At 48.1% G+C, this 23,578-nt stretch overlaps 3 protein-coding genes and 1 long non-coding RNA gene across 6 annotated transcripts; 2 read left to right on the forward strand and 2 right to left on the reverse strand.

Annotated features, from left to right (window-relative positions):
* Positions 1-1,809: 1,809 nt before the first annotated feature.
* wdr46 (WD repeat domain 46) lies at positions 1,810-8,598 on the reverse strand. The gene is made up of 14 exons (XM_028986148.1): positions 8,486-8,598; positions 7,561-7,722; positions 7,398-7,478; positions 7,013-7,125; positions 6,849-6,936; positions 6,665-6,726; positions 6,438-6,542; positions 5,891-6,041; positions 5,558-5,793; positions 5,293-5,446; positions 4,383-4,530; positions 4,069-4,259; positions 3,793-3,906; positions 1,810-2,130 (listed from the first exon to the last, which is right to left on the reverse strand). The coding sequence occupies exons 1-14, from the start codon at positions 8,582-8,584 to the stop codon at positions 2,011-2,013; spliced, it is 1,824 nt and encodes a 607-aa protein (XP_028841981.1). The 5' UTR covers positions 8,585-8,598; the 3' UTR covers positions 1,810-2,010.
* A 439-nt stretch (positions 8,599-9,037) lies between these two features.
* prmt1 (protein arginine methyltransferase 1) lies at positions 9,038-11,853 on the forward strand. 2 transcript variants are annotated; one of them, XM_028986149.1, is made up of 10 exons: positions 9,038-9,118; positions 9,728-9,823; positions 9,954-10,109; positions 10,209-10,272; positions 10,402-10,544; positions 10,657-10,744; positions 10,825-10,940; positions 11,043-11,193; positions 11,285-11,406; positions 11,719-11,853. In XM_028986149.1, exons 1-10 carry the CDS (start codon positions 9,092-9,094, stop codon positions 11,800-11,802), a joined length of 1,047 nt encoding a protein of 348 aa, XP_028841982.1. In that variant the 5' UTR covers positions 9,038-9,091; the 3' UTR covers positions 11,803-11,853. The 2 variants fall into 2 exon arrangements, with proteins under 2 accessions (XP_028841982.1, XP_028841983.1); XM_028986150.1 differs by having other exon boundaries at positions 9,065-9,118; positions 9,737-9,823.
* A 1,077-nt stretch (positions 11,854-12,930) lies between these two features.
* Positions 12,931-14,244, reverse strand: prl (prolactin). Its single transcript, XM_028986108.1, has 5 exons — positions 14,202-14,244; positions 13,955-14,076; positions 13,763-13,870; positions 13,289-13,471; positions 12,931-13,216 (listed from the first exon to the last, which is right to left on the reverse strand). Exons 1-5 carry the CDS (start codon positions 14,242-14,244, stop codon positions 13,025-13,027), a joined length of 648 nt encoding a protein of 215 aa, XP_028841941.1. The 3' UTR covers positions 12,931-13,024.
* A 2,367-nt stretch (positions 14,245-16,611) lies between these two features.
* LOC114794401 (uncharacterized) lies at positions 16,612-21,174 on the forward strand. Of its 2 annotated transcripts, none has more exons than XR_003750347.1 (4): positions 16,612-16,723; positions 17,562-17,682; positions 20,746-20,854; positions 20,973-21,174. It is a non-coding gene; the product is annotated as an uncharacterized LOC114794401 (long non-coding RNA). The 2 variants fall into 2 exon arrangements; XR_003750348.1 differs by lacking the exon at positions 16,612-16,723 and adding an exon at positions 16,810-16,828.
* The last annotated feature ends 2,404 nt before the right edge of the window (positions 21,175-23,578 follow it).

The raw sequence follows: 23,578 nt of genomic DNA on the forward strand, positions 1-23,578 counted from the left end.
TGTGTGGGATGATTTGTGGGCGGGCCGCATGACCTACCAAAACAAACCATATGTCATCTTGTGCGGACATGATTCTGCGTTGGTTCTGTGCGTTTCACGGTCTTATCGTGGCAGCCTTGAATGTAAGACATTTCCTTTTTTGCCATTTTCCCAGTTTTCCGGGTTTTCCAAACCTCCGTTGGTGGCACCGACTCGTCCCATATCTCAGATCGTAGGACTCGATTTTCGTGTCGCTGTCTTCAGCGGTTAGCCTCAGGGAGCCAAAAACGTGTTCCCAGCACAATAGTAAATGGTCTGTCATTACGACAGGCCCAAATAATAATAAAATACAATAAAAATGGAGTAATGCAAAAAACACAAACATGTATGCTTTAGATATGCCAAACATATGGACTTTTTAAAAAATAAAGTGACACCTGAGCTTCAGGCACCCTGTACAACTAATAATTACTCTTATCTAACATTTTCCCCCTAGACATTGATTGATATGGCGTAGAGAAAGGCCGACGTAACAACTACATCTACTTTTGATGCTTCTCTGGTTAAGAAACAGAAAGTTGATCAGTTAAAGTTTGGGGTGCGTTGGCACATTCCTCTTTAAAAGCAAAGTGGAGGGCTTCATTTTGTTGATAAGAGCTCATTATAGTCACTGTCATCATTTATATTTTAAAGAGCACAAAATGCATGCAAACTAAAAATAATGAGCAAAAATAAGGTTAAGATAATTACATATGTTTAAATGAAATGGTTAAATAATATTAAATAATTTCTCAAAACGAATACAGGCCAACTCATCAGAATCAGAATCGTGTTCATTGGCCAAGTATGTGCAAGCACATACAAGGAATTCGATTCCGGTAGAAGTACACAGTAGAAGATTGTATCTGAAACGTTTTATGTCTTGGAGTATGATGTGGATCATATCATACTCTCTTATACACTTAATTGACTTTTCCACATGATCCATTTCCTGCTCCAGATTAGGCTTGTATCTCTGCGTAGAGATATTATCCAAATTGAAAGACATGCACTGATATTTGTGGTTTAGATCAGTCCATTTCTCTTGTAGGGCCTGAAGATTGGCTGCCCGTTCTTCTTTGTCTTTCTTTTCTTGGTATTCTTGAGCTTCACATTCAAGCCTGAGAGTCTCCTGCTTGGCCTGGACGACCATTTTTTGTCCGACATGCATTGGGTGTCTTACGCCAGAGGCGGCACACTGGGTTTTCTTGGATCAACAGTGGTACAACTAAGCTGCTCCTTTTCAGACGGTGCAGGCTTCTTGCTGTGCATCTCTTCCTTGTCCTGGACGGCCTGTTCCTCCAACACTTTTCTGTCCAACACGTATTTGGGGGTTTTGCCGTAGTCCGGTTTATAAACATATTTCCTGATTAGGCCGGACTCATCCAATAACATTATATCCCCATTCCTGGTGTAGGCTTGTGTCTGCTTTGGTACCGTTGGTTTTGACCTAATTGTGGAAATTACATTCCTTTTTTATAAAATGTGTAGATTTGGCTGGGGCATTATAAGCCAGAGGCAGCACACTGGGTTTTCTTGAATACACAGTGTTACAGCAAAGCTGCTGTTTCTTAGACAGTGCAAGTTTAACCGGGTCCCTGTATTTTGATACATAGCTACGTGCTTTTGGGCCAAATTGTTTTTCTGAACCTGGTCCCTTTTGTAAAGAATACATATTCTTTATATTATTTAGATTTTGAAAACAATATCGTTTAAATATATTGTGTGTTTGTGTATTCATTAGCCATTACAATTACTAAATTCTACAAGAATTTTATTAACAGATCCGGCATTTCTCTTGAGTTTATTAAAAAAATACTCAAAAGAGTCAAAACGTACAGAAGTAATCAGTCATATGCTGAAAACGACAACCACACAGTAACAACACAAGGCTCCATTCCCGTTACTCTTGTGCAATTTTGAGTCCGTCTGGAAATGACTGCTCTCTTTCAGCAGGATGAGCAAATGCAGGTTCAGGTTGATCCAGACTCCCTACTTCTGGAATCTTTTCAGGGCGCAGCGTTCCACTCCGGCTTTCAGCTTGGCTTTGGATCTTTTCTTCCTCTCCTGCTCCTTACTCAGGTTTGCCGCCACGGTGTGACGAATAACATCCTAGGGCAAGAAGGGATTACGGTCTACTGATTACCAGATAATTCGCAATAACTCACCTTTAAAAATCTGCGTATACAGACATACAGCATGCCCTTACTGCGACGTGGATTTGAAACGAAGGCCCAGTCCTTCGCTTTTCGGTTTCTAAAAACCTGCATCCACATGGGAGCATGATCTATAATGTTATAGATTATAAGTCAGAAAGGCTACAAGACTGCATCGACTGAGAGTCGTGTCTCACAAAATAGAGAGATATGATGGGTGCTTTTCAAACGCAGCGTCCAACGAGGGATGTGAATGGCACGGAGGATTTTCGGCACGACCCCAAACTATATTTTCGCCAAACGTGAGGCAAAAACATAGACATGCAGTGGACACGGGGCATTGGAGTGGCTTCGCACGCGCTATCCTAATGCTTTTTTGAGTTGTGCGAGAGATCTGGGGTGGCCCGGCAGATACAAACACGATTGCCGGCAGTGATCAGGCAGTGGCAAGATGTCCTCCAGGTATGGTAGTAGCCTAGTGGGTAAGACACTGGAGTAAGCCTATGAAGTAGAAGGCCCAGGTCCAAACCCCACTTACCACCATTGTGTCCCTGAGCAAGGGATACGCCAAACGCGTTAGCCATCTTACGTAACCTTCCCTCGTCGCTCAAATAATACAGTGTCATCGCGACTTTTTTTTTTTTTATTGGCTCAGTTGGTCCTCTGCCCTTCGATGAATGGACAAAGTTCTTCGACCAGGACAAGGAATGTCGCTCTAGACATGCGGAAGTTCTCTCTCCGTTCTTTGTCCACCACAAGGGCATTATCAAAGCGCTGGTTCTCCCCGGTCTCACCCAAAATACTCTCCTTGCGTCGTGCCTTGTTCTCCATGTTAAACATCCAGAAGTTCTTGTTCTCCAGACTCTCATAAGAGAGATGACTTCTTGAAGCTGCTTTGAGAGGTTCTGCAGGTGCTGCAGCACAACTATGGGCGTGTCATCCGCCATTGTTGTATTAATTACACATTTGGGGTCAAAGGTAAAAAAAAAAAAAAAAAAAAAACACTCTGCCATCCAGATGGAGACACGGAAAAGAGAAATTCGCCTTGAAACCTGTTTCAGAAAATAACCATTCCGGGGCCCCTGAAGCGCCGTTTCCATGTGGGTGCAAGGCCAGATAGAACAGCAATTTTTCAGTTATCGTGTGGACGGGGCCTACATTGATTTAATTCACTGTTTCAGATATTCAGAATGGGGTAAATGTCAGGACCGTCATGGCCAATTCTATGTGGGTGGTAGTAGCCTAGTGGGTAACACACTTGCCTATGAACCAGAAGACCCGGGTTCGAATCCCACTTACTACCATTGTGTCCCTGAGCAAGACACTTAACCCTGAGTGTCTCCAGGGAGACTGTCCCTGTAACTACTGATTGTAAGTCGCTCTGGATAAGGGCGTCTGATAAATGCTGTAAATGTAAATGTAAATGTATGTGAAATGATATCTCGACCACACTCGTGGTACTAGACAAAACACACATTATTTACAATGGCAGAAACACTTTAGTTGGGCTCCAAATATTTCACTGGCACTTTATAGGATGCAACAATTTGTCTTCTCATTTGCAGTTATAACGTGAATTTACAAATAATCAATGAAAATAATATTTGTCTTTTTTTACCCTCTGGTCCTCATGAGCCACCTTCCTCTTTCGCTTCTCGACGGCTCCACTTGAACTGCGCCCTTTCTTCCTCCTCCGGGGCTTGAACTTTTCGTGGGCAAGTGGGTCAAAGCCCTACAGAGACACACATTTAAAAACACCATGCAATGTAACCCACATTCAGTGAAACGGACACTGACATTAAGATGAGATCTGACCAGGTGCATTCTGGGTTTCTTAGGTGGAAATTGAGGACGTTCCGTTTATCTCATAACTGCCATTAGAAGAGCTACTAACCAGTGCCTGGACACGCTCCTGGTGCTTCTGCTGCCATGTGGCGCGGTCAACGGTGCCCAGCATGGAGGGGTCGAGGCCAATGAGGTCCGGCTGGACCTTCTCCAGAAGGGTTTTCACTTCCCATTCCTGCCGCTGGCGCAAGCTTGCATACGGGTTTAATGCCATGCCGTCAAAGTTGGCCTCACCCGCCCCTACACAGTAAAAGAAGGGCAGAGTATGTATACATATACATCCCTATCAGGATATGAGCGTATGTGTATGTGGCAACACCAGGTTCTGGGTGTTATGCCGAGTGTGCATCTGTGTGTATGGACCTGGCACGATCATGCTCGTGAAGCCCTCTGCATGTCCAACGCCCAACACATCTTCAAAGGGACAGAACGCAAGTCCAGCCACTGCCCCCCTTACACGATGGGCCATGTAGGGCTTCTTCACAGAAGTCCCCCAAACATCCCTGTATACCTGCAGAATCAGAGAACACGGTAACTGCAGGTTTAAGAAAGCCAAATAGAACTTTTAAGGCCACTTTCATTCAATTTTAGATCCTGCATCAGGGTCATCAACTACATTTGTACAAGGGCCATTTTGTTTCCTCTGCAGACACTAAAAGGGAAAATACCTTAAGTAAAATATTATGACATTATTATGACAAATATCTGTCATTTTTTGGCCTTTGTTAATCTACAGACTCATATTACCTGTACTGCAGCAAGCTACTAGGGGGTGGACTGCAATATTTTGGTTTGTTATTCGTGGGTAATTTCCATACATGTTCTGCACTTAGGCCCTTTCCACACTAGAATGTTTTTCTCCAAAACAATATAAATTATCTGACCGACCTGGCCTTGTGTCCACCCCCCCATTTAAATCAAATGAAAAAAAAAAAAAACTAAAAACGTGTGAAACCATTCTTGTGCCACGTAAGCCGTAGAAAATAATGAGTTTCAGAGCAAAGCACATGCCAGGTACGATCTGAAAGCGCATTCATTCCGCTTTGGCTCCGCAGCGCGTCCTTGACATATTAGCCCAACCTGACCTATGACCCAAAAAACGTCAGGCATACAACAATGCCGGATAACATGTTTATTCTGTGCTGCAGCGGCTCTGGCAAAAAGTCCATGAAAAATGTTGCCTGTTCAGCTAATTACGATCTCGTACACAAAAATGCAAAACACATATTAGAAATGCACCAAACGAAACAGTGTAAGTGTGTGTGTGTAATACCTGGACTACATCTCCCATCGACGCACACAGAAGGCCTCTCTGGCTAAGAGACAGACAGGCAGCCCCTGCTGGTAGGAAGTAAGACTGCAGAGGTTTGAAAGCTCTGAGGTCATAAACCTTCAGTTTCCTATCCAGGCCTGAGGTCACCATGTACCTGGATGCACACACGCACACACACACACACGCACAAACACACACAATATTAAAACACAAGTCTAACTTTAGACACAGTCAAGCACACACACACACAGGGATGGAGACTCACATTCCAGTCTTGTCAACGGTAAGAGAACGCACCGCACCACGATGACACAACATCTTGACAAGTGCCTCTTTCTGATTGGGCGACCAGAGGCTGACTGTACCGTTGGGGTGTCCCAGATGGATAACGGCATTGTGTGGATTTTGTGTCATTACGCCTAGACGACCCATCTTGGTGCCGATGGCAGTCACCTCCTTACCCACAGAAACATCTAGATACTGTAGGAACCCAGAAGAGCTCTGGATGGAGTGAGAAAGAGTGATCAACACATAAGAACAATAAGCGATCACACACACACACACACACACACACACACACACACACAAAGCCTCTTACAGCTGTGGCCAGCAGAAAGTGATACGGCAGGAACTCCATGCGCAGAACATCATTGAACTTGCGGATGCAGTGAAGCTCCACCCCCTTGGAATCATAGACATAGAGCCATTTCTTCTGAGCAACGGCAAACATTGCCTCATTGTGGAGCCACCTACAAAGACAGACACACAATCAAAAACAACAGTAACACACTCGTACAGACTCACAACACACACCACACGGTGCAACCATTAACAAAACTAGCCTAGTGGGTAACACAGTCGCCTATGAACCAGAAGAGCCAGGTTCAAATCCCACTTACTACCATCGTGTCCCTGAGCAAGACACTTAACCCTGGATGTCTCCAGGGGGGGACTCCCTGTAACTACTGATTTTAAGTGATAAGGGCGTCTGGTAAATGCTCTAAATGTAAATACTCAGACACACACATACACACATTCGTACAACATCAGGACACAATGCACACAAATATACACACAGCCTGTAGACTAACATACTGATACAACATCTTCTTCTGACTAACACGTGTGAACTGATGTTTACTCACTTGACATCATTGACCGCTTCCATGACGTTTATTTCACTTATGAGCGCTTTGGACTGCCACTCAATGCAACTCACATGACCCCTCCTCCCACCCAGCAGGAGATGCCTGAAAAACACACACGCGTGCAGATTTAAAAGAATATTTTTCTCATCATCATGATTCGATGCAGAGTTGGGAGTCAAAACAGATTTTACAAAATTTGCAAAGTTGCTCTACACATCACAGACCTTCCTGCTCGGCTGTAGTCCAGTCTGTAGGGTCCAAACTGGGACAGGTTCAGATTAAAATACTGCAACAATGAGAAAAGAATGTCAAACCAGATGTCAGTGTCCAACCAAGCACTTTCCACCATTAATAAAGTATATTGACCAATCCAGGCAGACAGAGCATCCTGTTGCCAAACTCACTGACTTTTGCCCCAGACGTGATGTCCACAGCGTCTGCGATGTCGTCCTGTGCGATGGTGCAGGTGTCCTCATCCTCATCACCCTCCAGGAAGCTGAGAAGAGCAGCAGTAGTCAGCACCTGACTGCAACAGCCGCAACTGTGTAAGGGTGGATTGGAGACTACGTTACCCAGCATCCTCGGGGAGCAGAAGGTCATGTCGGGCTGCCTGTTCCTGAGCGAGTGTTGACACTGCCTGTGAGCGCTTGAGGATCTTTTTCAGCTTGCCCTGCACACCAGAGGTCTGGAGACAGAGAGACAAATCGTGGTCGCTCTACAACATTATCAATAAATCAGCTGTTTTTAAGCTATTTCTGTTGAATTTGAGTTTTCAGAATCAGAACAATCCAAATAATTGCGAGACAAAGACCTCCCTGATTGGTTTACTTAGCAAAATAAGCTTTCAGGGCAGATTTTTTTTGCCAAATCTTCCAGCCCTAGTTGGTATCCTGGTTTGGATTTATTAGAAGGACCATGTTTAAGGTAATGAGAAAACGGTCAATCAGGACAACTCACCACTTTATCCACATCTCCACGCACAAATTTCTTTACGCGCTCTACAGGAATAGGGGCTTGTCCCGGGAACGGATCCTTTTTCTGTGGAACAGCAGGTGTGACGTGATCAGGTGTGTCCAGGTAAGAAATTGTTAACTGGGCTTAAAATGAGTGGGTCACCTACCTCCAACACACTCTTCTTTGCCTTCTTCTTCTTCTTCTTCTCTAGCTTCTTCTTCCACCAAGCTTCTCTAATTTTTTTTGTGGAATCTTCTTTCTGTAGAGCGCCATTCTTCCCTTCTCCATCCTTCTGTTCCGCTGTTGTGGCCCAGTAGCGCCGAGGTATCTGCAAACAAGACAACGTTGACATTTTTACAGCATTTACCAGACGCCCGTATCCGGAGCGCCTTACAGTCGGTAATGACAGGGACAATTCCCCCCCTGGACACACTCAGGGTTAAGTGTCTTTCTCAGTGGGGTCACTGCCAACGTTTTAAACCAAAATGGTCCAGCGGTCTCATGCTAACTAGTTTTGAAAACCACAAGCAGTCGGACGCACGTCAACAGACAGCAAGGATCGAACCGTCTGAATCTTATAACATGGGAGGTAGTAGCCTAGTGGGTAACACACTCACCTATGAACCAGAAGACCCAAGTTCAAATCCCACTTACGACCATCGTGTCCCTGAGCAAGACACTTAACCCTGAGTGTCCCCAGGGGGGACTGTCCCTGTAACTACTGATTGTAAGTCGCTCTGGCGTCTGATAAATGCTCTAAATATAAATGTAAAATGTTATAAGCACGGTTGCCATGGTTATTGGGTTAGGTTGTTGGACACAGTAAAACTATCCATTTGGCTGTATTACTGACAACTAGTCTGCCTAGTCACAGGGTTGGAGTTGAATTAGCCTACACAACCACGGTTCCCAACGCACAAAAAGCGTGATGGTAAACGATCTCCGGAGGGAACGAACAACTCGCTGCCTCTTACTAAGGCGGCTAACGTGAGACTCTGATAAAGATTTTCGCCATTAGCGACAGATAAATGCATCCACCGAGCACGGCCACAAACGCGCCCGCTGTTGGTTCGTTGCGCTCCTTTTTTCACCTTTTTCTTTTCCTCCACGTGAGTTCGGCCAAACGCGGTCTCCTCGGCCGCCGCCATCTTTGTTGTGAAGAGATCCGGGAAGGTGACGTCACGCCGCATGGTTAACTCTTTCTCTGGCGACGATCAATAAGCAGGCACCGTGTGTTAAGGCAAGGCTTATAAACTATACATTTTCATTTTCGAGAAATCGTAATTTTACGGTGACATCGTGTCTTCAGTGATTAAAATTAGTTGATAGTTTTTTGGCCCTTAATTCCCACTTTGTTTCAATTGCAGCTTAGTTGCCATGATGTCATGACCAGAGTGAAATTATCTATTTTCAGAAATCTTGTTATTTTGGTTTGAAGAAACCGATAATACGCCAAGGATCGTGACCACTCAAGTAGCCCCGCCCAAGTGTGCGATTCAGCGCGACCCTCTAGCGAATGTGGGGCAGCGGCAAACCAATGACGTCCAGCCTTCAATGGCCGGCCGGCTAAGTGGGAGGAACAGGCCAACCTCCCGACCAATCGCAGCGCAGCGCCTTCGTCGGGGGGCGGAGCCGAGCGGGCTTACATTTACTTTCCAGCGTGCGCCACTCGTCGAGATCCCAAGTTGAGCGGCGAAATGGCGGAGACAACGGAGAGGATGGAGGTGAGTCGCAACCGCGAGGCTCCGGCCGGCCGGTTCTTTGTCGCCGGTTGGCTGCTTTGTGTGCGATTAGATTCCCCCACCCCATTTTAGCGCGTCGTGCGCTCCTTTTTTTTTTTTTTTTACCGCGGCCGTTCGCGCTTTTTCGCGACGCTTGTCGGAATAGCGCGCTAGCCATTCATTCGTCACGTGGTTGCTAGCCCTGCTGCAGATGCTAGCCCGCGAATGGCCGGCCTCGTAGAAACGTTTACGTCCAGCCCGGCTGCGGAGAACACCTCTTCCCCACGTGCGGGTTTTAGATCTTTTTATTAATCGACAGTATTAGATTTTTAGACCTCTCCGGTAGCGTGTTTAGCTGCGTGGCGCGCCTGCGCTAATTCCGGGCCTCACCACCACGTCCATGGTCCGGTTTAAACCAAACTACAAAAACACTACTTTTTTTTTGTCCTTCGTACAATGGTACGGAGAAAGTGTCTGAGCACGTCGAAGCCCACGTGGCAGTGTTTTATCTACTTGTTGGCCACCATGTGCCGCATGCCCCCCTTTTGTTCTCTGCTTCGCCTGACTTCGCCTCCATAATCAGACTCATGATTTCCGCGTCCTCCTCTGGAGGTTTCACAGGGGGAGAGCTCGTCCAAGCCCGCGGCGGAGGACATGACTTCCAAGGACTACTACTTCGACTCCTACGCCCACTTCGGCATCCACGAGGCGAGTTGCAGACGCTTTTTTTTTTTTTTTTTTTTTTCAAACTAATTTTTAACTGGAAATGAGTAAATTAGACTGAGACTTTGGCCTAAATGTCATTCTCTCCCCCCCCCCCCCCCCCCCCCCTTTTCAGGAGATGCTGAAGGACGAGGTCAGGACCTTGACCTACCGCAACTCCATGTTCCACAACAAGCACTTGTTCAAAGACAAAGTCGTGCTGGACGTGGGCAGTGGCACCGGCATCCTCTGCATGTTTGCTGCCAAGGCCGGCGCCAAGAAAGTCATTGGGGTGAGTGCTTGTGGCCTTCTTCTGGTCCTGAAGGTGGTGTTTCTGCTTCCAGCAAAGTTGTGTGGCTGACCAGGGTTTTTTTTTTTTTTTTCCTTCCAGATCGAGTGCAGCAGCATTTCGGACTATGCTGTGAAAATAGTCAAAGCCAACAAGCTTGATCATGGTACGTCTGCAGTTTGAGTTATAAGTTCGTTCCTGGTACATTTAGTGTAATTGCTGTGGAAATGTGGTTAAATGTGATTTTTAGCTTTTCTCAATTTCCTCAATTTCAATTTTTTTTTTGTTTCTGCAGTTGTAACCATCATTAAGGGCAAGGTGGAGGAGGTGGAGCTTCCGGTGGAGAAGGTGGACATAATCATCTCCGAGTGGATGGGCTACTGCCTGTTCTACGAGTCCATGCTGAACACGGTCATCTATGCCAGGGATAAGTGGCTAGTACGTCACAACCAGGAGCATGGCCGGGCCTACCGGGTCTGGGGGGTTTTTAATTTGCCGGCTGGTTTTCATGAGACGTCTGTGTAACTGTGATCTACCGTTTCCCTGGCAGAAACCAGATGGCCTGATTTTCCCAGACCGGGCCACCCTGTACGTCACCGCCATTGAGGACCGGCAGTACAAGGACTACAAAATCCACTGTGCGTGTACGATTTGTACTATCTCTATGAGCTGGGTTTTAGTGGAGGTGGATTTCTCTAACTAACAGCATATTCTCTAGGGTGGGAGAACGTGTACGGATTCGATATGTCCTGCATTAAAGAGGTGGCCATTAAAGAGCCCCTGGTGGACGTGGTGGACCCCAAACAACTGGTCGGCAATTCCTGTCTCATCAAGGTCTGCTTCGTACCTCACAAAGGCTTTAATTATATTTGTCCTCAGTGTTGCCTGAAATTAACTTAATTTGTTTCTGTATTTATTTATGGTCCTTTTTGGCAGGAGGTGGACATCTACACCGTGAAGATCGAGGACCTGTCCTTCACGTCCCCATTCTGTCTGCAGGTGAAGAGGAATGACTACATCCATGCCCTGGTCACCTACTTCAACATAGAGTTCACCCGATGCCACAAGCGCACCGGCTTCTCCACCAGTGAGTTCTGCCCACTGTACTCGTAAACGTGAGCGCACAAGTGTCCCCTGTGGCTGGTTTTAAAAGTTGAGCTTTCCTCTTGTCTGTTTAGGTCCAGAGTCTCCATACACACACTGGAAGCAAACAGTGTTCTACCTGGATGACTACCTAACAGTGAAGACTGGAGAGGAGATCTTTGGGACAGTTAACATGAAGCCCAATGTCAAGAACAACGTAAGTTCTTCAGTGGAGTGACATTTTACCCCAAGTACCCACTACAAGAAGTTAATGTAGGAATGTCCTGTGCTTTTAGCATTCAAAGTGTTTGTGTGAAATGCTTTTTTTAAATTGAGACACATGAGCTTTTCACTGCCTTCAAATAGCTTGTTTTTACATCTATGTCTGTGGCATTTATCAGACGTCCTCATTAAGAGCGCTTTAGTAAGTGGGGTTTGAACCTGTGACTGGTCTTGTTTTGTCTAAATATGCTTGTAATTAACTACTTGAAGGCTTAATTAACAAGTTTATTTCGTTCCGTCTCTTCAGCGGGACCTGGACTTCATCATTGACATAGACTTCAAGGGACAGCTGTGTGAGGTGTCCAAGACCTCAGAGTACCGGATGCGTTAAACCCATCGCCCATGTGTTAGCTTTTTTTTTTTTTTTTTTTTTTGTGGGTGGGTCTTTGTGGGTGGGTGGGTGTGCGCCCCTCATTTTGTCTGACTGTACTGTGATGCATCATTAAGAATTTTTTTTTTTTTTTTTTTTTTAAGGTTTTGTGGAACGTTAACCAGAAGTGGGGCGTTTTATAACTGACTTGTTGGATTTAAAATTTGGTGTGTCAGTAGAAGTCACACTATTTTATTGTGCAATAGTCATTCAGGATGTTTTATGTGTACTGGCATCCGAATTTGGTCTTTTTAATAGTTTTCTCATCGCTAAGAAAACTTGTCCAGTGTTGAACTTCAGATGCTCTGGGTCATGTCCATTTGCCTTCGTCTGATGGGCGAGTAGTTTACCAAACTGTAGAACCATAGTGTTTCAGTGTCATCTAGTGGTCCAGCGTGACTGTGCCACTTAATCCAGTTACTTTGCAAGATAATGACTGAGAAGCGCACCAGGTTTTTTTTTGGGGGGGGGGTTGTTTGAATTGGTAACCATTAGACAGCACTTAAACCTGAATGGCTTAATTCTGATTCTGTGGTTTTGCTGTGGACAGCCTTGTGGCGGTCCTCCAGTCAAAGGTCATGTTGATCTGTCAGTTCAATTTATTATAATTTTTTTTTTTTTTTTTTTTAATAAAATGGATTGGAATTTTGTATTTCTGTATAACTACTTGTCTACAAAAACTAGCATATAAATATCCAGAACTTACAATGTCTGTTTAAATGTAATTGTCTTAAATTGAGCACATGCAATATAAAGATAAACTGGGCAAGTGCTTCTATAAGAGATTTGCTTTAGGTATTGATCATAATACTCCCTATATCCCTCACACACAAAGTAGGTACTTGCTCTGTAAATTCTTCCATCTTGTACACACGTACACTTCATATCAATTAAAAGCTATTAACTGCTCTCTTCGTTTTCCCAAGCAAACGTGAGTTCACTACACAGCCCAAATGAGTGGAAAAAGCTACAATCCTACTTCAGCATGATAGAAATTTATTGATGTTTTACTTTTGCCAAGAACATGTTTAACACACAGCTGGGAACAGTAAAATTGAATAGCAAATGATTCTATAGAAATACAGCCCTGTTTGTCGCAAATGATCTGGAAAGCTGCTCTGCCAGCAGAAAAGCATCATGGGAGCCTGACTGCCTTCCGTACTGCTTCCGTCGTAGGAGCGTCCTAGCACGTGTCCGGGTTCATCGGGGCAGCCCGGCAGCGCAGGACCTTCAGGAAACTGTCGATCTTGTGAGAGTCTCGTCGGAAGCAGGACAGAAGGAAGTGGAAGTTGACCAGGCGGGAGGTCGGGTCCTGACCCAGGTCATTGCTCTCAAACAGCGGGAGCAAGGAGATGGACGGGCCAGAAGAGCCCATCTGGAATGTAGGGAGAGGGAGAAGAGTTAAGCCGTGGACGGAATCGGTTCTGCTCCAGACACGCGTCCGTACCTTGCTGACCAGGTGCTCCAGGCCTTCACCCAAGGTTTTGGACTGATCGTGGAGCTCTTTGGCCTTGGTGTTGATGATACTGTTGGCAGGGTGATCCAGAGCCGAGGCCTCAGAGGACAGCAGGGCCAGCGGGTCGGTCCAGGCCAGGACTAGAGAACGTACCAGAGAGAGCAGCTCTGTCTCCTGCAGAGCCAAGAAAACCCCAACGTTGTCCCATCCATTCATAAAACCCTCAAAACCCTGAACATTTCACTTTATGTATTTTTGAAATTAATATTGTTTATTTATTCTACTTAAATTGTGCACAGTCATGTTGCATTGTTGTCTGCATGGAAATTCTGAAAACAATAAAACTTGACAACAGCAAATGTAGACCACGTCACTGAAGGTGGTGTGGAAATGGAAATGTCCAATTTGGCAGATGATGTCAGCATCAGCTAAAGCGTATGTTTGAAATAAGGAGAAATGTCGTACCGGCACCCTGAGGGCGTGGTCCTTGTCATTGGGCGTCTGCAGAGAGGAGGTGTGGCACGCAGATGGGCGTGGCATCAACAGCCTGGTCACTGGGACGAAATGGGAGTCCTTGAAAAGAGATGGGACATGGACATTTTTAAAACACGTTAATGGTTGAAACCGTATTTGATGCGCCGGTTCACCTTCACCCACCAGGTCGTTGCTCAGGGAGGTGCTGAGAGAGTGCAGCTTGTCTGAGATTTGAGAGGCTCGGTCCAGCAGGTCGCTCACGCCCACGGCCTCGGAACACATGGCCGCGCACATCAACACACTCACTGACACACACACAGACACACACAGATCATCACAACCATTTACAACACTTAAAACGGAGGCATCTGCCTCAAAAATCGGCCTAATTTCCAGCGTCCAAGGGTCTAAAACACAGAGAGACGCTCACCTGCTAAGTGCAGCGCGGTACCCTGGGAGCGTTGTCCTGCCATTGTCCCGTCCTTGTCTTCTGATGGTCCGATCTCGTCTCCGTCTTCACACCCTGGACGCTCTTCTCCCCAGTTTATATCCTTTCTCGGCTGTGTGTGTGCATTGGATATGCAGCAGGCCTGCGTCCTGTCTGGGTTATGACCTAAAGTGGTTCCCTTTGTCCATCTCTAATGAGAAACATTGTCTTTTTCTCATCAATACCCAGTAAGCACTTTGGCCTGAGGTTGACGTGAGGAAAATAGGAAACAAATGAATATTCCCCGTTTTTCCTTAATCAACCACAGTCACCTGCTGGACAAATTAACTTTTTTATGTCGCACTGAATTTAATTTAATTTAGCATTTAATTCAACGGGATCCAACGTTAACACACCTGTGACAAAAACATGAATGGCTTTTATGGCGGGGCTCTTTTTCTGACTGGGGCCTGGCTGCTTCATTATGAGTCTGATAACGAAGCACCATGCATCTTCCACAGAGAACTTATATTGCAGCAAAAGGGGTGTAAGGGGTGTGTTTAAATTTTCGGTACTTCTAAAATATTTTCAGGCATTCCAAGAAGAAAAAAAATGTATTTATAAACGAATGGGTAACAGATTAATGAATGCATGAATTCATAGAATGAGTTTTATAAATGAATATATTTTTGTAGGGTAATGCAGGGGACACAGCTTCCTCGGTATCTGGACATCTTCATCTGAAAATGGTAGGCGAGGATGATGAGTAGGCCTTTACTTCATGTTGCACCGCAGGTGTCCACAAGAGGGCAGCTGGTGGAGATTTGCTCGAACCTCACGGACCAAAAAGGATCTTGTGCCGACAGACGCCAAATTCCTTTTATTAGCAGGTCACCTATCAGCTGTGCACTTTTCACTCAAACAAATTAAATACGATATTAATATTTAATATGTATTCATATTTATAGTATTTAAACGAAAAGACAACTGAAAAGTATGATTTAAAAGTAGCTCAAATATAGATATAATTTTAGAGCCGCAGAGAGAAAGTTATAAAGTTCTTCAGTTGAAGTCCATAATGTCCAGTGCACTCAAATCAGTTACTTGGGCTGCTCACCAAGGGTGATGGTTACATACAGAGGACACGTTTCATTGTGTCACCATGTGCTGTGCTGCAGTGTCTCACAATCACTTCACATCTAGATGTTCATAGAAAACAACAGTTTAATTGTGTAGTTGTGAAAAAAAGAGTGTGTAGGCAACAGTTATAAAAAAAGCAAAGCATGACAAATGCCAGTGTGTGTTTAAGGGAGAAACAGAGATATGTACAAAATTTGCGGGCAACAACGTGCCAACTGTGTTCACAATAGGATTGTGGATGAGAAAAAGAAAAATCTTAATAAGAAACATGTGCAGGATTTTCTCTGCTTTTCATTATTTCTGCTGGCCGGTCTGCTTCAGGGCAGGAAATTCCAGTGGTTTCTCCCCACATGGTCTCCTTGCGCTTATGAACACCCCAAAAGTAAAAAAAAAAAAAAAAAAAAACTGAAGTTCATCCCCCATTCGCTGCTCCTCATTCCGGGACGGGACGTTCCACCTTAAGGCGACTGCAGTAGCGCCATTTCTCCTGCAAGGGGAGACTCATTTACAGCAGCTCAGCAGGATTTGGACAGAGACGTTTCCAGAAATGCACCAATTTTAAAACCCATCACCCTTGGTGAGCAGTGGGCCACTGAGCAAGGGCCACTGCTCCCCGGGCGCCTGTCATGGCTGCCCACCGCTCACTAAGGGTGATGGTTAAATACAGAGGACACATTTTGTTGTGTGTTGTGCTACGTGCTATGTGTCACAATGACAATCGCTTCACTTTCACTAGGCCTGGTACCATTGGTGATACCTAAAGCGGTGAGAAAGCTGAACAAAATTTATTTGCACAAACACATTTTGGGCTGAATGGACCATTGATGTTATCCTACTTTTTCCTAAATAGGTGAGTTTTTAGTGGCCTGGATATCCTGCAGCTTCTACCCCGTGTGGATTCCACAGTGAGGAAGGCATTGGGCCAGGCATCATTCGCCATGATCCTATTGAATTTATTGCATTTACATTTACATTTACAGCATTTATCAGACGCCCTTATCCAGAGCGACTTACAATCAGTATTACAGGGACAGTCTCCCTGGAGCAATTTTAGGGTTAAGTGTCTTGCTCAGGGACACAATGGTAGTAAGTGGGATTCGAACCCGGGTCTTCTGGTTCATAGGCGAGTGTGTTACCCACTAGGCTACTACCACCCTATTGCAATGCAACAGCACCACATAATTACAGTAAAAGGGATTTAAGACTGAGGAAGGCAGATAGAACTTTAGAAAAGGTGTCCGGCTGACGCTCCGCAGGCGACGCCCCCTGCCGGCGACCCGACTGCACGGGGGGGGCGTGGTCAGCGTCCACAGCGCCGATAAAAAAAAGGCGACGGTGACCTTGCGCTCGGCGTTACGCACAAAGTCCCCGGCGCGCACAGCCAGGTACGTTTGAACCCCACTCAGGTGAGCGACGGAGATGATGATGATGGTGGTGGTGATGATGGTGAGGCAGCAGGTGGTGGGGTTTGTCGTCATCTCCTTTTGAAGGTGACTGATTTGATCTGGTTATGCACACGTGGGGACGTCGTGCTTCGTGCGTCGGCCTCTCCGTTTCGCCCCGGAGCGGCCCGTGTTCTTTTTTTATTGTGTGAGGAATGCAAACCGGTGGCAGGGAGGGACTGTGCTGTTTAAACCTGCACAGTCCTGCATCAAGTTGCGCTTTTAATTACTTTACAGAGCTCTCTCTGCCTTGTTACGTTTTACACACTTAAAAGAAGTTTAGTTTTGGAGAACTTTCCTTTTTTTTTTTTAATTTTGAAGGCCAAAAGCCTCAAGTATGTAAATATGCAAATAAAAATTACTCTTGTAAGTAAAGTAAAGTAAATAAAGATTTACCTCTAGACGAATATCATTTAATCTATCAATAGGTGTCTCCGGTTAATTTATGCATTTTAGTTCCGAAAATGCCGGTTTTCAGTATTAGACACCCGTGTCGTGTTAACTCGTGTGTGACAGCTGTATGTTGACCTTTGGCCTGGGGGACATGTGGCTTTTTTCTGCCTGGGCACACCGTGTGCCTTTCTCTGAGTCTCGAACTTCTTTCGCGCTCCCGTGAACTTTTTCCAGTACCCCTTGACCCCGCCCCCCTCTCGCACCCTTTACCCGCGTCCCTGTGCACACATGTGCTCCGTCCTCTCACGTCCCCCCCCCCCCGCTGTACACTCCCCTCTCGTGCGAACTCACTCGCCCGCTCTCTCTCCCTCTCTCTCTCCACGCTCAGGAGCGAGGGAAGCATCACACGCGGCAGCGCTGCTCAACATGTCGGACTCAGAGACCGCTGCCCCGGCCGAGACCCCCGTCCCAGCAGCCTGTGAAGCCGTAAAGGCCGACCTGGACAAATGGTGAGAGCGACGGCGTGTGTGTGTCCGCGTCCATCCGTCCGTCTGTCTGTCTCCCCGTTCCCGCCCGACCCCGCTCACAGCCCCTCTGCGGCCGCTCTCATCCTGGTAAAATGGAGGACCACGGGCTGGGATGGCGGTCGCTGCGCTTGGGCGTCAACGTTGGTCCGATAATTTCTCCTGCAACTCGTTAACCGTCTTTGTTCTTCGGGTACGTTGGGGCGCCGGAATTTCAGCGGCCTGATGCGCTTGCACACGCCTGACCGGCTGTATGGAATGTGTCAACGTCACGTTTCCTCATCTCGGCCGCAGCCCGAGGCCCTTCGTTCGTTCGTTCGTTCGCTCGACCACCCCCCTTCCCAACCCTGCCCCCCAGGATTAGCACCGTGGCTTCATTTTCCTTAAAAAACAGAGGGATTGTGACGCGCCCGGCCGCCCGTGGCCACCTCAATGACGGCCCAATGTCACTCGACGTGACGCGTTGCTCAAGCCGCAGCGATCGCCCGGCCTCTGATAAGGCCGCCGGGGTCCGACGTTGGAGGCCTGATAAGACCCTCGCTGCGGCTGCAGATAACACCCGGACTCGGGGGCGGGGTCCGTGCTCTGGCTAAAGGTCAGTAAAGGACCCGGAGTACCACTCCGCCCGGCTACAGCTTAAATGATAATATTACTGTCTGGTTAATAATAATAATAATATTATTAATAATGTGCTGCTTGCTTAACGCAGGTCGTTGCAGGGCAGCATGGGTAATCTATACCCGCCTCTGCCTCTATATATAGAGCTCTTATAAATAGGCGTGTCTGCATGAAGGACTGGCGACCGTTCCGTAGGCCGGCTTGAGTTTCCCGGCAACGCGACACCCCGACCGCTCCACGGGTGGCCATCTTGGCTCTGCTGGCAAGGTGGGCGGGGCTTCTGCGCCAATGTTCGTTCGGGATGGCTCCTCGGTCACCTTGCCTCGGCAGGCTCTCCAGTGGACGTCTAGTCTTTCCGTGGTGCCCCCCCCCCCACCCTGTAAACCCAACACCCGCTACTCGCCCGTTTGATCCCGAACTGTGCCGGGTGTTTGTGTGCGCGCGCACATTCCTGCGCCCGGCGGGGTTCGTGCCAGCCTCGTATGTGACACCCGGCACTGGTGTGAGGCGATGACACGGCCATGAGATCCGTTAGCGTGACACGGGGGGGGCTCAGGTTCGGCCAGAGAACGTGCTGGGTGTGCAAGTCTCGGGTTTTTTTGGGGGGGGTGGGGGGGTTGATCCCTGCTACAGGACGAGCTTGACCGCGCCCCGGTTCCGGTGGATGTTTCATTTGAAGCTTTAATGACGGTAAATATTTAACTTCCTACCTGTCTGGCGCTTCTGGTCTCCACACGTCATTCTCCTACGAGTAACGTAGGATGGAGACCCACGCAGACTCTTTTACAGCACTCGCCGCGACTCGGAGGATAAGAAGGGACGCCATGAAATATCATGTCAATGTGCTTCTCATGTTCATGTGTAAAGATATTTTGGGGTTGAACATCATTGTCTGATGGCTCCTCATACTGTAAAAAGGGGGCCAGTGGTGGCCTAGCGGTTAAGGAAGTGGCCCCGTAATCAGAAGGTTGTCGGTTCGAATCCCGATACGCCAAGGTGCCACTGAGCACCGTCCCCACACACTGCTCCCCGGGCGCCTGTCATGGCTGCCCACTGCTCACTCAGGGTGATGGGTTAAATGCAGAGGACAAATTTCACTGTGTGCACCGTGTGCTGTTCTGCTGTGTATCACAAGTGACAATCACTTCATTTTTCTACGTCACTTCGTTGCATCTCCACTTACATTTACAGCATTTACCAGACCCCCATATCCAGAGTAGTTACAGGGACAGTCCCCCCCCCGGCGACACTCAGGGATACGTGTCTTGCTCAGGTACACAATGGTAGTAAGTGGGATTCGAACCTGGGTCTCCTGGTTCATAGGCCAGTGTGTTACCCACTAGGCTACTACCACCCTACACACACACTTCAGCCACTCAGTAAAACAAGCAGAGAAGTCGTCAGCCAACCGAGTCCCAAACCGTCAAAACTGCAGAGTAGAAACTGGCTGAAGGGACGAAGGATTCGAGTTTGTCATTGCTGCCTACAGAACGTCGTCCAGAAGGCTGACTGGTGTGTGTGTGTGTGTGTGTGTGTGTGGTGCGGAACGGTCCCTGCTTGTGTTCTCTGTGATGTATAATGCATCGACCTCCGTGCGGACGTAAGCCTCCGAGTAAATAATTCAGTTCCACTTCGGCGTGGACGTTTCCGGCCAGCGTCCGCAGCGTCCCCCTCGTCTTCATCTTCACCGGCGGACGTGACGTCGCGGGGACAAGCGGCGCGGCGTCTTTCCCAGGCCCGGGGGGCTCTAATTACTGTCAGGCAGGACGATGGACTTGATTGGTCTAATTGGTCCCACCGTAGCTTCACAATGGACCATTCACCCCTCCCCCCCCTCCGTCCTGGATTACTGGGATGAATCTCTGCGTGTTGTGAGGTCATCACTGGAACACACACACACACACACACACTCAGCGGACATAAACCCCTTTTTAATCCGAAGCCACCAGCTGTGTGTTACATCACCGCGGCCCATCAGTGAGTTGTGTTTGTGCGAACGACCCCCCCTTTCCAACCCCCGCGGGGGGTGGAGCTGAGGTTGGAGGAGGCGGACCTTCTGAATGAACACACACACACACGCTGGGAAGGATGCATTACCTCGCCGCCTCAGCCGATTGTGTTTTTCAGGCCTAGCATCTCTCTCTCTCTCTCTCTCTCTCTCTCTCTCTCTCTCTCCGCCGCACGCGGATGGGTCCCCCCCCCCCAACCCCGCCCCCTCCCTCTTTCGCTCCATCACCCTAATGCCGTGTGTCAGTGTCTGCTGCTGCTATCAGCGCTGAGAGCCTCCGATCGTTGGCTTCCCTCCCCCCCTCGTATAACTCTGCGAATCGCACGCGTAGCGACGACCGGATCCTCCGTATCGCCTCACCGCCACCGTGCCACGGCGAGACGAAACGAACCAGTGTGTGTGTGTGTGTGTTTCCTCTGCAGTGTGAAGGGACAGGGCGAAGGGGCCTGCAAGGAGCTGATGGAGGCCTTCGCCGCCTGCCTGAAGAGCGCCGGCGGCGCGTCGTGAGGGGGCCGCTCGGCCCGGGAAAATGTAAACCCCGCCAACCGCCCGCTCCAGGTCGGACAGTAACCAGCCGCGCTCCCCGTTTCGATGGCGTTAATGGCGGCGCCTCGCGGCCTTGTTTTTTTTTTTTTTTTTTTTTTTCCAGGTCTTCTGCACTGACTCCTCCAACCATCCCAGCATTCCCTTCCGACCGAGGCGCCGGACCGGCTGATTCCGAGAATCCACGCCGCGTTTTCCCAGTTTTGTCCTCCTGCCATCCCCCGAAAAAAAGTGTAAACGGATCCCCCCCCTCCCCACCGTCCCGGCCGATTTATTTGTAGACGGCGCTGGAAACCCGGTGGCTCTAATGTGAAATGTCTTCTTGAGGTTAAAATAAAACAAATGAAAATCTTCTCATTCACGAGGCCTCGTGTGAATTCATGAAGTCGTGCACACTGTTCTCTGCAGAACATCTGCGGTTGGGGAAAAGCTGGCTCTCCACGTCTTCGGGAAACAAAAACACGTTCATCACACGTTTATCTGTTAACTGCTTCCATTTAGCTGGGACCGGCTGTCCCTTTCGGGAGAAGGCCCGTGACCCGTGACCTTCCACCATTAAACGCGACGATCTAACGTCGCGGGCCGGGGGATTACGTCCCGCCGGATCGTCCAGGATTTGCCAGCGCTTGATCCTGCTTTGTGAACTGCTGCCCAGCTGTCCCCCTCCTCCTCCGTCCTGCGTAAGCCTCTGGCGAGAACGCCGCACGTCCCGGCGTCTCGGTTCCCTGATCTCTGGTCCATCGCAGGTGCGGGTTGGCTGTTTACAACCAGGATTTCGAAACATCTGTTCACCTTTAACACTACGCACGTAGGAGACAGCTCTCGTGATTTAGCTGTGACGGTTTTAGTAACGGGGCGACCCTCTCCGCTGGGACACGCACGTCCCACCATCAATCATGCAGGACCACACGCTAAATTAAAAATAGAACAAAAAGAAATATCGTGCGGATCATGCCGATGGATTTGAAACCAGCCACGTTACATCCACTATTCCAATAACAATATGCAGAATGGAAATTTCACAAAATTACATATATATACACACAACACCCCTGGGAACTCCTTCAAGACTGTTGGAAAACCATTTCAGGTGACGACCTCTTACATTTACATTTAAGGCATTTGGCAGACGCCCTTATCCAGAGCGACTTACAACGAAGTGATTAATTCTGGTTCACTGGGACCCCCAATTATGAATACAATATTTTTATTCACTCTGTTGCAGTTTCTATACAGAAGTCAGACAATAAGAAGGTTACAAGTTCATCTAAATATTACCTAAAGCTCATCGAGAGAATGCCAAGAGTGTGCAAAGCAGTAATCGGAGCAAAGGGCGGCTATTTTGAAGAAACTAGAATAAAAAACATGTTTTCTGTGATTTCACCTTTTTTTGTTAAGTACAGAACTCCACACGTGTTCATTCATAGTTTTGAGGCCTTCAGTGAGAATCTACCAACGTAAATGGTCATGAAAACAAAGAAAACACGTTGAACGAGAAGGTGTCTCCAACCTTTAGGCCTGTACTGTACGTGTATGAAGAGCCAGTTGTCCTAAACTGAGAAAAAACTGGAACTGTCCACATTTATGGCGTACAGTTCCACTTACTACCATTGTGTCCCTGAGAAAGACACTTAACCCGAAGTTGCTCCAGGGGGGGGACTGTCCCTGTAACTACTGACTGTAAGTCGCCCTGGATAAGGGCGTCTGGTAAATGTAAGGAAGGTGAGCGCAGAACGGCGGCCGCGGCCGCTGCTTTCCGGGGCCACATCGTGACAGGTATCGGCCGCCGGAGCTTTTCTCTCGGCTTATGAATGAATCATCAGCATGACGCCTAGCGGACCCTCGGGGACGAGTCTCGCGGCGCGGCCCCGCTTCCGGTGTGACGATCGGCGCGCCTCTGCCGCCCCCGCGCGGCCGGCGCCGGCACTGCACTGCAGGAGCGGCGGCGCGGCTGCTCCGTCCTCCACGGTTCCTGGCGATGATACGATTATATATATATTGTATTATTAACAAGCATGCTAATTGAAATAACGTTAACAGTTGTAATTATTATTATTATTATTATTAACGTTGTTGTAATTGTAACCGTGGCCACTCTGCACTCCGGCGCATGCAGCCTACGTGTGATGTGGGGTGGGGTGGTGTTGCTGGGTGGGGCGGGGGTGTGTGTGTGTGTGGGGGGGGGGCTGCTCCAGGAAAAAAAAACGGGAAGGGAGGGGAGGGGAGGAGAGCATCGGGAACGCAATCCGAGCGAAACCCGGATGCTGATGCTGACTGTATCGGATGAGGGGAAAGGAAGAGGAGAGGCAGAAGGAGACTGTGGAAGGGGGGGGGAATCAGGATCCGTCGGCGCGTTCGAGCTCCGTTATTAACCTCATTATCGTTATTGGTAGTGTTATTGTCATCGTCGCGTTTGCCCGGAGCCCGGAGCGGCGGCGGAGGACGGGAGATGCTGTGATCTGCCCGGTCAGTGAGGGAGGGCGAACCGAGCGGGAGGAGGAGGAGGAGGAGGAGGAGGAGGAGGCGAGCTACGCCAGCCTCAAGATGCTTGTTTTTTTCCCGAACGCCGAGGCATTCCGGTAATAAAAAAAGAAGAAGAAAGGAAGGAAGGAGGGAAGGAAGGAAGGAGGGAAGGAGGAGAGAAAGCTCCCCAGAATTGCGTCCCGGATGTGAGGCCCGGAGCTCCGCACCCCGGACAGGCCCCGCGGCATC

This window comes from Denticeps clupeoides, chromosome 7, assembly GCF_900700375.1.
Source record: "Denticeps clupeoides chromosome 7, fDenClu1.1, whole genome shotgun sequence".
NCBI classification, from domain to species: domain Eukaryota; kingdom Metazoa; phylum Chordata; class Actinopteri; order Clupeiformes; family Denticipitidae; genus Denticeps; species Denticeps clupeoides.

Bases quoted from the DNA above. Each gene is read 5' to 3' on its own strand.
- wdr46 (XM_028986148.1), bottom strand. From the start codon at position 8,584: ATGCGGCGTGACGTCACCTTCCCGGATCTCTTCACAACAAAGATGGCG. The intron at 4,531-5,292 runs GTATTACACACA...CTGATTCTGCAG, and splicing joins CGATGGGAGATGTAGTCCAG to GTATACAGGGATGTTTGGGG. The intron at 4,260-4,382 runs GTCCATACACAC...TTTACTGTGTAG, and splicing joins CACGAGCATGATCGTGCCAG to GGGCGGGTGAGGCCAACTTT.
- prmt1 (XM_028986149.1), top strand. From the start codon at position 9,092: ATGGCGGAGACAACGGAGAGGATGGAG. The intron at 10,745-10,824 runs GTGCGTGTACGA...CATATTCTCTAG, and splicing joins CAAGGACTACAAAATCCACT to GGTGGGAGAACGTGTACGGA. The intron at 10,941-11,042 runs GTCTGCTTCGTA...CCTTTTTGGCAG, and splicing joins GCAATTCCTGTCTCATCAAG to GAGGTGGACATCTACACCGT.
- prl (XM_028986108.1), bottom strand. From the start codon at position 14,244: ATGGCAGGACAACGCTCCCAGGGTACCGCGCTGCACTTAGCAG. The intron at 13,871-13,954 runs GTGGGTGAAGGT...TCTCTTTTCAAG, and splicing joins CCTCCCTGAGCAACGACCTG to GACTCCCATTTCGTCCCAGT. The intron at 13,472-13,762 runs GTACGACATTTC...TTGGCTCTGCAG, and splicing joins ACCACGCCCTCAGGGTGCCG to GAGACAGAGCTGCTCTCTCT.